Raw genomic sequence first — 12,608 nt, 5'->3', positions numbered from 1 at the left:
CTTTCCTAAGTGGTGATGTCACGTTCTTTTTCAATTCATAGCATTCACCTTGCATATATGTTCCCCCTAGACTCTTGGCTAGATTCCTTTAGACCCAAAGAAATGTCAACTCATACAATTAACCACAAATGTATTTCCTATTGTATTTATTTCCATGTGCTGTAAAGTACTACTCCAACAGGAGGACAATGTTTAAAGGGGCTTAAGGTATTCGATTATGGTCGCCGAATCGCGGGGAGGTTCTATAGTTAATCCAACACATCCATAATGCAGTGTATTTAGCAGGGGTGTCATGGGCTTGATGGATTAATTGTTCCATCTCAGAAATTTTTTCAACCCTTGTAGTCCAGTCTGCCCCCCGTTGGAGGTGTTGTAGTCCTCCAGAAAAGAGGGACACATTGTTTAGCTGCATTTATCAGATGCGGTATGATTGAGTTCTTGAGGCTTATGTGTGAAGTGGACGTATAATTTAGCAGAAATTGCATCGGTGTGAAGTCTAGCGTTCTCGATGAAATTTCTGCGATTAATTTGTGAATGTTTTCCCAAAAGGATTTAATTAGCGTACACTCCCACCAGATGTGTAGAATAGTTCCTGTTTCTTGGCCGCATCGCCAGCATAATGAAACGGAGGGAAAGAACTTATGTAGTATGTCCGGTGTTCGGTACCATCTCGTGAAAATTTTATATGAGTTCTCTTGAGTTGATACGTTAACCGAGCTTTTATGAATGTTACGAAAGATCAGTTCCCACTCCCCATTCGTGAGATCTAAGTTTAGGTCTCTCTCCCAGTTGCGCACCGCTAGCAGGTCTTTGGAGTTGTGTTCTCTGAACAGTAGTGAGTATACCTCTGAAATGAGGTGCCTGAGAGGAGGTGTACCCATACACAGAGTTTCGAACGGGTTCAAATTTCTACTCCAGTGTGATATGTGAACAGCACTTTGGAGGAAGTGTCTGAGTTGTAAAAATTTAAAGAATGGAATATCATAGCCGGGGAGGGACGAACCTATCTTTCGGAATGGGAGGATAGTACCATTTAAAACTAGTTGTGAGGCTCTCAGAATCTGCCTTTTTAGAATCTCCCGCCGTCTCTCGTACGGAAATTCTCGGGGGGAAATCTGGATTGTTAGTTAAAGGAGTCATCGGACCCTGAGAAGCAGTCCATTGCAATTGCGCGGCTACGTCCCTAAACACTCGCACAGATGCACCTGTGAGCGGGTGCGTGATATAAGCTTTAGGAATGTTTCCCTCTGAAATCCATGGTAAGTGCATTATGGGAATGGAGTCGAATGAGTCCTCTAGGTTTATCCAATCTTTCATATCTTTGTGTACATGCCAATCGATAATTCTCGTAAGGTGGCAAGATGAGTGATATCTACGAATGTCTGGTAAGCTAAGACCCCCTAGAGCTTTAGGTAATGCCAGTGTATCCCAACTTATTCTTGGAGATTTTGAGGCCCAAATAAAATTTCTGCATAACCTTTTGTATGTTGTAAAAAATAATGCAGGAAGTTTAATCGGCACAGTTTGCATTATGTATAAAATGCGAGGTAGAATGTTCATTTTTATGATGGCTATGCGGCCAAACCAAGAGAACTTGCCATGCGTCCATTTGGTGAGGTCGCTTTGTAAGGACTGAAGGAACGGTTTGTAGTTTAAGTCGTAAAGGTCGTCTAACGAGGAAGGTAGTTGGATTCCTAGGTATGTGAGGGCTTTGGGTTCCCAACTAAATGGGAAGTTTAGCTTACATAGATCTACTGTGGACGAGGGGCGGATCGGGTTTATTTATAAGTTAGGGGGAATGTCCAAGTGTCCATGTGCTGTAATGTCTCAATTGGCTGTCCTGTACCCCATGATGGATGTGTCATCATAGGTCAAAGTTCTTTTACACAGTAAAAACACGGAAGTCTGCCGGGCGAACGGCGGCAATAGTCCACCGATCGGGCGAATTGCGAACAGCCGAAATTCGCCACGAAACGACCGCCGGGCGAACCGTTCGGCCATCACTAGCAATGACCTGACTAGAGTCATTCACAGAAGACTTCCTATAAATATGTCTGAGATGAAGCAGTTTTGTAAAGAGGGATGGTCAAAAATTCCTTCTGAACATTGTGCAATTCTGATTCAGAGCTACCGAAAGCACTTGCTTAAAGTTATTTCTGCCAAAGGAGGTTCGACCAGCTATTAACTCCAAGAGTTAACTTACTTTTTTCTTCCAGTACAGTGTGAATGTTTAATGTACATGTTCAAATAAGGACACAAGAAATTAGAATTGCTTAAATACATTGTGCTTATCTATTGTCTTGACTTAGACGAGGATCAAATTGCATTTTATGGCCAATTATTGCAAAGAAAATACACTCACTTACTCCATCTTTCCATCTGTACTGTGTATGCTTACACAAGGTTGGCAATGCCACCTCTTACCAATGTTTTGCCATGGCCATTGGCTGCTTAGGTCCAAGCACTGCATCATGGGAGGAAGCCACATGCTCCCCTAAACCCATAAATGCGGGTATTTCTTGTAGGATTTGTTGGAATAACAGTCTACTCCATTTTTTTTGAAAGACAAACATTTTAAGGATAAAAGGTGTATGTACAGATAGCCGCGCTTAGGGAAAAGGGGAAGGAAACAAATGTTAAGGTTGCTGCCGCCCTTAAGTTCCTCAGACTTTGTTAACCACTTGCCGCCCGCCCTATTACAAAAAGACGGCGGCAAAGTGGTTTGATAATCCTGACCGGACGTCATATGACGTCCTCAGGATTATGAGCCGCTGCGCGCCCCCGGGGGCGCGCATCGCGGCGATCGTTGTTGCGGGGTGTCAGTCTGACACCCGGCAACTACGATCTCGGTAAAGAGTCTCCGACGGAGACTCTTTACCACGTGATCAGCCGTGTCCAATCACGGCTGATCACAGTGTAAATGGGAAGAGCCGGTGATCGGCTTTTCCTCACTCGCGTCTGTCAAACGCGAGTAGAGGAGAGCCGATCGGCTACTCCTCTGACAGGGGGGGTCTGTGCTGATCGATTATCAGCACAGCCCCCCCGAGGATGCCCACACTGGACCACAAGGGATGCCACCAGACCACCAGGGAAAAGGTAATCCTCCCTAGACCACCAGGGATGTCAATGGTCAGCACAATGGATGCCAATCAGTGCCCATAATGGATGCCAATCAGTGCCCACAATGGGCATCACTGATTGGCATGCATTATTGTTTGGCACGGATTGGCATCCATTAGTACAGTATAACACCAATGCCGCCTATGAGTGCCCACCTGTGCCGCCTATGAGTGCCCACCTGTGCCGCCTATGAGTGCCCACCTGTGCCGCCTATGAGTGCCCACCTGTGCCGCCTATGAGTGCCCACCTGTGCCGCCTATCAGTGCCCACCTGTGCCGCCTATCAGTGCCCACCCATGCCCATCTGTGCCGCCTATCCATGCCCATCTGTGCCACCTATCCATGCCCATCTCTGCCGCCCATCCATGCCAATCCGTGCCAGCTATCAGTGCCAATTTGTGCCACCTATCAGTGTCCATCCATGTCGCCCATCCGTGTCTCCCATCCGTGTCGCCCATCCGTGCCGCCTATCAGTGCCGCCTATCAGTGTCCATCAATGCCACCTCATCAGTGCCACTTCATTGGTGCCCATCAGTGCCGCCTTATCAGTGCCCATCAGTGTAGCCCCATCAGTGCCCATCAGTGAAGGAGAAAACGTACTTATTTACAAAGTTTTGAAACTGAAACAAAAAAAAATTTTTTTTTTTCAAAATTTTCAGTATTTTTTTATTTGTAGCGCAAAAAATAAAAACCGTAGAGGTGATCAAATACCACCAAAAGAAAGCTCTATTTGTGGGAAAAAAATGATACAAATTTCATTTGGGTACAGTGTAGCATGACCGCGCAATTGTCATTCAAAGTGCGACAGCGCTGAAAGCTCAAAATTGGTCTGGGCAGGAAGGTGTTTAAGTGCCCTGTATTGAAGTGGTTAAGAGTCTGTGGCTTATAATATTTAAAGTATTGGTATGGGCTCTTGGCGCTACCTCTATTGGATTACTTTAACCTCTACTAAATTTTGTTGCCTCTGTCATGTGACCCAAAATATTTATCAAGTGCTTATAGAGAATGGGTGACATCAAAAAGTGTACCCGCGATATTACTCGTCAGAAGCGGCTATCTATTTTTATAAGCGCTACGGCGCCATATATACAATTTTTAGTATACCTGTCACCTATTTTTAAGGTGCGTTTTTGTCCGGTCTGGAGTTAAGGATTACTAGACCCTATAGTGATTCGGGAAATAGCTAATAGTAACCACCCAGCCTTTACATATATCTTGTAAGGTGAAGGCTATACTAGTGGGGTTACATCTAGTGGTCCTTTCTCTAGTCTTGCCAAGCAGGCTTATGACATATGTTAACCTGGGAGGCATATTTATTTTGCTTTGTTTACGTATTATTATGTTTTAATTTTATTTTAATTTTTTTGACTTTTTTATTGAATCTTTTTAGCTGTTATGGCATTTTTCTAATGAATACTGGCCCTAGGACCAATTTTTCGTAATATCCTGTAGAGACTCTCCTTTTTTTGTGCACCTAACGATCTTTTTTTGTAGCACTACATATCCCACATTAAGTTCTATTAAGCGTTTGGGAATATGTGTAAAAAGTTTTTTAAAAAAGTTTATGGTGACCGACATACCACACTATGAGAAACGATTTTTTTCCCCTTTGAGGAACGAACCTGTTCGCCGTAGACAAAAGGAAAACCACCATTTGGAAAAAAGGAATACCGGCAGAGTGTCAAGTATACAGCTGGCAGGTGGAATCGCTAGGAGCAAGGCGTACAGTGGTGGAAATTCTATATGCCTATAACCCCTTAGGGGGATGTGGATCCGGTGAGTGGGGACCTAAAGGGGGAACAAGCACGGAAGTCACCAGATATATTCTGATCACGAAAGTCACTTTTTCCTTTTTCCTGAGCTGGAGTCTCGAATGTTGTTGGAAATCACAAGATACTTGCTGAACTTTATATATTGAGCACCATTTTTATATATAAAAAAATAAATTTCAAATTTTTTTCATATTTTTTTCACAATTTCCTAAATCTGATGATTGGACATTTTTTTTGTATTTATACTTAATGTAAAGTGATTGTCTGTTTGGTTCACAACCTTTTTTTCATATGATATATGGTTTTTGTATGGGGCTAATGTGAGTACTTGGATTGGTATCCGTAGGGTTTATTTGCACAAGTATTATTATTATTTTTTTTTTTTTTTTTTTTTGTATCATTTTTTGCACTACACTGCACCTTACAATTTTTACTGTAGCACATATGTATCATATTGGTTTATAACTTAGGTATGTACCTTATTAGTTTGCAATTTTTTGCAAATTTACGCTTAAATCACAATAGCACTATATGATAGAGACCTGTAGCATCCTCTGCATGTACAGAGGAGTGGGACTGTGTACGGGGGAATTAACTAACCAATTTTAATTTTTTTTGGGTCCTTGCACTGTGTAAGGGGGGATATCCTTTGGGGTTTTTAATGTAGAGTGGCATGTTGTGCATAAATACAAGTTTACTCTGCTATCTACCCTCCATCCACCTACTCTTCTTTTTTACCTTTTGTCTCATTCGCCACAGCCTTTGGCCCCCGTTTTCCTCCTTTTTTCTCTACCCTCTGAGGGCCATCACCTTACTGTATGCTATTGTAAGCATTAGTGTATACATATGTTGGGCAGGGGTTTGTACACTTTTTGATGTTACCCATTCTCTATAAGCACTTGATAAATATTTTGGTTCACATGACAGAGGTAACAAAATTTAGTAGAGGTTAAAGTAATCCAATAGAGGTAGCGCCAAGAGCCCATACCAATACTTTAAATATTTTAAGGATAAAGTTTTTACTGCCTAATGCTAGAATGATTGAGTAATTATATGTTTTTATTTTTTAAACTAAGGTCTCAAGAGGATAGATCTACATGTCAACTATCAGTCAGGACCTCTGTTAGCTGTGGATCCTAATGCGGGTCTTGTTGTGCGATGGAGAGGCCATGGGTTGCCCTTGAGGACTGGCAAGACAATGATCTCTGACTTACACTATGAGGTGGCCCATTTGGCTGGAATTGGTGGAGGACCTCAGACCGTTGTGGTAATGACTCTGTGGGCCCATTTCACGACCTTCCCTGTGAGTGTTTATTTGGATAGGGTGGAGAGAGTCCATCAAGCCATCGCATCTTTGCTTTTCCGTAGCCCCGAGACCAAAGTAATTATCAAATCAGCAAACACGGGATATAAGTCAATATATGGCAGTGACTGGCTGTCTCTTCAATTGGACATCTTACTGAGGGCGACCTTCAAAGGCATGGCAGTCACTATCATAGATGCCTGGGACATGACGTCATGTCACTACCTTCCTGATAACATTCACCCAGGTCCGCCAGTCATCAGGAATGAGGTGGACCTTTTGTTGTCCTATATATGTCCAAGATAATGGACCTAACTTATTGACAATTGACCAAGAGATATAAACTTAAGGGAAGACACCCTTAAGTCATAACCTGATGCTGCTTGGGATTCATCCAACATCCACCTCATGATGGCCTCTATAGCCTTGACTGGCTGAACTTGCAATCTGAACAGAAAAGCCAGAGGTCTATGCGATGGCTTTAAAAAATCAGCAGGGTTTATTGAAGATTAATAGCAAATATTAACAATGGTCATAGAATGTGTTGAGTCCCACACTGTAAGGTTAAAGTACAGTAGATACAGAGGCTCTTGTTTGACAGTATAAACATGTCCAGTGGTTCCATTTTCCAGAGACCCGGACATATTCAGAATGGACTGTGCTGGGAGTGACAACTCTGCTCTGCATCTTATGTGTGTCTCGTCTCCCCACCAGCAGCCTGCCTGGTTGACAGCAGAATGTCAGTGGATCTAAGCTGCCGCCTCCTCCTCCTTGGCTCTGTTTACACTCACACGGGGGGAGGAGGGACACGCGCTGATCGAGTTCTGTAGAAAGTGTATTATACCCATGGACAGGGGTGGGGAGAGAGTGGATGGGAAGTAGAACAACTTAAAAAATACGTACACTTGGTGGAGTGATTGGGGGGTTAAGAGGATATGTGCTTGGAGGGCTCTTTGGCAAGGGAGAGGACTTATGCTAAAAGTGTGGGTTGGATTTGAAATCTGACAACCCATTCAAGCACAAATTCTCTCCCTTTTCAAAGTGCCTTCCCAGCACATATCTGACCCCTCTTTGCTAGCTCTAGATCTCTCCCCTCCCAAAGCCACCCCTTTACATATCTGGCCCCCAGCACTAGCCCTCTCCCATCCCAAAGCACCCCTAGCCCATATCTAACTCCCTTACCCCCACTAGCATTAGCCCTCCCCCTCCTAAAGCACCCCACAACACATATCTGACCCCCCCCCCCCCCCGCTAGCACCAGCCCTCTCTCCTCCCAAAGTGCTCCCCCCACCCACCCAGCACTAGCCCTCTCCCATCCCAAAGCATCCCCAGCACATATCTAACTGCAGCTCTTCCTCCACCCCACCCCCTTCTTCCACCCCCCCTTCTACAACTAGCCCTCTCCCATCCCAAACCATCCCCAGCACATATCCAACTCCCCCCATCCCCTTTTGTTTTGTATTTATGATTTCTACAATGCATTACATACTCCTGTCCCCGAATTCTGTACATTAAATATTCCTGACCCCTGCATTCCATCCATTACACTCACAATTTGGCCACATTACTGCTCTCCTTGGGGCAACCAAAAGTGTCCCAGGTCTTTTACAATCCTATAGAGTATACCCACCCCCCCCCCCCCCCCAAAATAAAAGTGCACCCCTTAAGTGTTCAGATTTAGCTTGAAGAAAAGGTGGCAATCACAAAACAGAGTTGTGTGTTTATAAACACACACAATTCTGTACACACTACACACACATCGATCTGGCTGTTTATTCTCCCTGAATTCAACTCTGAGTTTGGGGAGAAACACAGTCAGGTCTGTGAGTAAAAGCAGCACACATTACACTTGTTAGGCACACAGTTAACCCCTTGATTGCCTTTAGATGTAAACCCATGTCCCAGACAGTGTCAGTACAGTGTATAGCAGTGGTCAAAATGTTAGTGGGCTCTGAGTACAGGGTTGATGGCCACTGGTGTACAATATTGTCACTGATCGCTGTATTAGTGTCACTAACCATGTCAGTGTCAGTTACATGACCTGGCCTGACCTCAAACGGTGGTTTTCAAAACCTTGTCCTGAAGTACCCCCAGCAGGCCATGTTTTGGGAGTTTCTCTTAGATAAATTAGCTGTCCAAAATATCAAGCCATTGACTGATTTAAAGAATCTATGCAAGGTAAGGGAAAACCTGCAAATGTGGCCTGTTGGAGGTACTTGAGGACAGGGTTAAGAACCACTACGATAGAACACCTTTGGGATGAAATAGAGCAGAGGCTGGGAGCCAGGCCTTCTCATCCACATCAGTGCCTGACCTCACAAATACGCTTCTGGAAGAATGGTCAAACAATCCCATAGACACTCCTAAACAGCCTTCCCAGAAGAGGTGAAACTGTTATAGCTGCAAAGAGTGGGCCAATGCAATACTGAGCCATATGGACTAATACTGGGATGCCATTAAAGTTCATGCATGTGTAAAGGCAGGCGCCCCAATAATATAGTGTACTTTAGGCTCCCACAGAACAGGCAAGCCAAAAGAAGTTGTGTTAAAAAGCTGAACGCCAGGAGAATATAAAATACACAGAATAATGCAGCTCTGCGTTCATTAATAAAGTATATATTTTTCTTATATTCAAGCTGTGCAAGTACCTGAATGAGAGGAAGAAGCAGCACAAGGAGCCAATCTGTTCCTTTGCTGGTATAAAGCAAGCTGATAGGTGGAAAAAACAGAGTGACCTAGTCATGAGCTTATCACCATGATGCTTCACCTTTCACTGTCCAATCACAGGCTGGGATGGGTTCAGAACAACCTGTGCTTGGAAGAAGTGGGTTGAACGATGCTGGCCATAACATTAAGGACATCTAATGGCAGAAAAAATACAGCAGGCGAGATCTCTGGACTGGAGATGAATATTGCAGCAAAAACTTTTTTCTTTTCTTTTTCTTTTTTTAATAGGCGCCATTCATTTTTTTTTTTTTTTGTAATATTTGCCTGCTTTAAAGGTTAACTCTAGGCAAACCATTAAATACAGAGATAACATACATAAGATAGCTGTTTACATTTTTTTTATACAGTGACACCAAATCTAACACCATATGATACTGAAACTGAAAAAAATAGTTAAAGGGGAGGGCCACCCTGAAAAACAAAAAAATGTTAAAAATTACAAAAAATCTAAAAAAAAAAAAATGAAATTTTTTTTTTTTTTTTTACTTACCAGAAATGCCTGTTGCTAGGCACTTTCTCCTAATCTTCCTCTTCCTCCTCCGCGGAGATCTTCTGTCTTCTGTCTTCGTCGCGGCGTCTTCTGGGTAATGAGTCACGCTGTGTTCTGGGAACTGTGTGTTCCAGAACACAGCGCGTCCCATTCAGAAAGCGCTGCGGGACTCGCGCATGCGCAGTAGCTGCGGGACTCGCGCATGCGCAGTAGGAAACGGGCAGTGAAGCCATAAGGCTCCGCTGCCTGTTTCCCTTACAAGGGATGGCGGCGCCGGGACCCGAGAGCCGAGGGACGGGTCGGCCTCGGGCGGCCGACATCGCGGGCGCCCTGGACAGGTGAGTGTGTTTATTAAGTCAGCAGCTGCAGTGTTTGCAGCTGCTGACTTTTTTTTTTTTTTTTTTTTTATAACCGGCCCTCCACTTTAAATAAACCCATGTATCCAATATAAATTACTTTGTATATATAACAAAGGAATGCACATGTGAAATGTACTTGTAGCGGTACTCCCATGGGGGCTGCTGTGTTTGTTTGTTATCTTTTATCAGATGGTCGATCCCCCCCATGCAGGACACCAAACAGTCAACTCTGGATTTTATAAGGCTTTATTCTGGGCATAAATCGGTTGGCGTTTGAATAGAGTGTATGAGATGCCCCATCCGACCCAAGATTCGAATCAATAAGGGTACTGATTTGTTGCCATAGCATTTGTTAGTTGAGACCCTCCTAGTGATCCTTTCCTGGTCCCAATTGCAATTCCTATCTCAGGCTTTTGCACTTCCAATGTGCACAGATAAGCATCACTCTGAATAATGCTGTGGATGTTGACCCCGAAGTCACAGGCCACACTGTCTATTTCCATGGCTTGTGTTGTCAAACCTCCCTCAGTCCTGGAAAAGTGCTTGATATTATGGTCCTTGGATACACAGTATAAAGGTTCGGATTAGTCCTACTAGGTTGCACTCCCGTTGCTCTCTCCCAATCAACAGTCCATGTTACTCACAGAAAGTCGATTCACCGTTTCCACCATCCCCTTAGTTCCTACTTCCTCCTCCATGCTATCCGGTACATTCCCGCATTGGGACGTCCAACCTTATTCCAGCACTACATACTGACTTCTTCTCCAGGGGCCAGATGGCAGCCTCCCTGGACTCGCCTCCGGCTATCCAGCTACAGGATCTCTGAACTCCCGGGCCTTCAAGCCTCCTACCAGAGGCTCCTGGATCTCTGAACTCCCAGGCCTTCGGCCCTGAACCTCTAGTCCTCGAACTCCTCCACCACAGAGCATGTGACCCCCCCCTTTTATGAGAGACCTCCCATTGATCATAGTAATTAACCATTGGTCAATTCTCTCACATGGGTTTCCTGCCACTCAGGCCTCAGTCCTTCCTCTCTTTTCAGAAAAATCTACTGTCAAGCAGAGGAGGTATCCCTGAGCCCAAGTGTAGGTGGCCACACCCCCTTCTACTCTGAAACTCCCATCCCCAAATAAACAACCAGGCCTAGTAAAGAATAGGACCCTGGCTAGATTTATGTGTCTCTCTATACCCTACACTGTCAAAAAAAAACCACTAAGCACCTACCTAAAAGTAGAGGGCGCTACATACTAATAAAGTCCATGCAAAGTAATATGTTCCACGTGATTCAATTAGTGAGGAAAATATCTTCTTATACACCTATAAGTTTCCTTCCACCACACCGATTTGTGATTGTGATCCACTCTCTTTAAAACCACACTCACCACAAGAATTTGCCTTGCACTCCCATGATCGGCATAAATGCTTTTCAAACCCACCAGGGTTAATCAAGCTTTTCAAATTCCAGCAGTGTCCACCAGAAGAAGATTATGTTTCCACATGTAAACATGCAATAAAAAAGTGCCTTCAATAGCGTGATACCGTAAAATCATTTATCAAAACAACAAACTAAATCCTCAATTATTGCACTCACATCACTTGTTCGTTCGTATCGGAACCCCGTCACAACCGAAAGCAGCAAAAGGTCATACGTCTCAAATGGTTGCCATACAGCCACGCCCCGACATGTTTCGTCACTCCGACTTCTTCATAGGATTCAGCGAGCGAGCGAGTGGAGGGTGAGAGGCAAGAGCTGTGTCTCGGGTCTGCCGTGACCACAGTACTCCGCTATAGCTCACTTATTGGAATGTTCCCTGAGTGCTGTTATAAGATTGAAGTGATGTGAATGCAATAATTGAGGATTTAATTTTTTGTTTTAATAAATGATTTTACGGTATCACACTATTGGAGGCACTTTTTTATTTCATGTTTACAGGTGGAAACATAATCTTCTTCTGCTGGAATTTGAAAAGCGTGATTAACCCTGATGGGTTTGAAAAGCATTTATGCCGAGCATGAGAGTGCAAGGTAAATTCTTGTTGTGAGTGCGGTTTTAAAGGGAGTGGATCACAATCACAAATGGTTGTGGTGGAAGGAAACTTATAAGTGTATAAGAAGGTTCCTCACTAATTGAATCACGTGGAACATATTATTTGCATGCGCAGTATTAGTACATTTCACGTGTACAGTTCCGTTGTTATATATACAAAGTAATTAATGTTTGGCTACACATGTTTATTTAAAGCAGAGGTTCACACAAAAATTTAACCTCCGCTTTTCGGAACCCTCCCCCCCTCCGGTGTCACAGTTGGCACCTTTCGAGAGGGGGCAGATACCTGTCTAAGACAGGTATTTGCACCCACTTCTGGGTATAGACTCCCAGGAGAGTCTATGCCTCTTCCTGTCCAAGCACGCTGTCTGCTGGGACACATACGGGTCCCAGAGACAGAGGGGGCCATTCCCATTGTTCTGCGCGGCTCGCGCATGCGCAGTAGGGAACCGGGAAGTGAAGCCGCAATGATTCACTTCCTGATTCCCTCACCGAGAATGGCATCGGCAGCAGCCGAGAGCCAAGCGATTGCTCGGCCTCGGCTGCCGACATCACTAGACTCCAAGAAAGGTAAGTGCCCATTTATTAAAAGTCAGCAGCTGCAGTATTTGTAGCTGCTGACTTTAAAAAAAAAAAATTTCGCTGGACTCCCACTTTAACGATTAACAAAAAAAAAATGTTGTGAACACAGCGCCACTATTTTTCTCAATTAAAATATGCTCTTAAGATAGCTATTTTACCTGCCAAACTATTTTTATTTTTGTCCATCCAGTTATGAGATTTACACCATA

The 12,608-nt window shown here is 44.0% G+C and overlaps 1 protein-coding gene across 1 annotated transcript in view; it reads left to right on the top strand.

Moving 5' to 3' along the window:
* LOC143963796 (NXPE family member 3-like) overlaps nucleotides 1–6,514 on the top strand; it is a 42,960-nt gene extending 36,446 nt beyond the window's left edge. Inside the window, exon 5 of the mRNA XM_077473530.1 lies at nucleotides 5,968–6,514. Coding sequence (XP_077329656.1) covers nucleotides 5,968–6,500 — 533 coding nt within the window. The 3' untranslated portion in view covers nucleotides 6,501–6,514. The remainder of the gene's footprint in view (nucleotides 1–5,967) is intronic.
* The last annotated feature ends 6,094 nt before the right edge of the window (nucleotides 6,515–12,608 follow it).

The sequence above is a fragment of the Lithobates pipiens genome, unplaced genomic scaffold, assembly GCF_037356315.1.
Source record: "Lithobates pipiens isolate NorthernLeopardFrog02 unplaced genomic scaffold, aLitPip1_a1.2 Scaffold_8, whole genome shotgun sequence".
NCBI classification, from domain to species: Eukaryota; Metazoa; Chordata; class Amphibia; order Anura; family Ranidae; genus Lithobates; species Lithobates pipiens.
The sequence above is the reverse complement of the archived record's forward strand: the minus strand, read 5'-3'. Positions and strand labels throughout refer to the sequence as shown.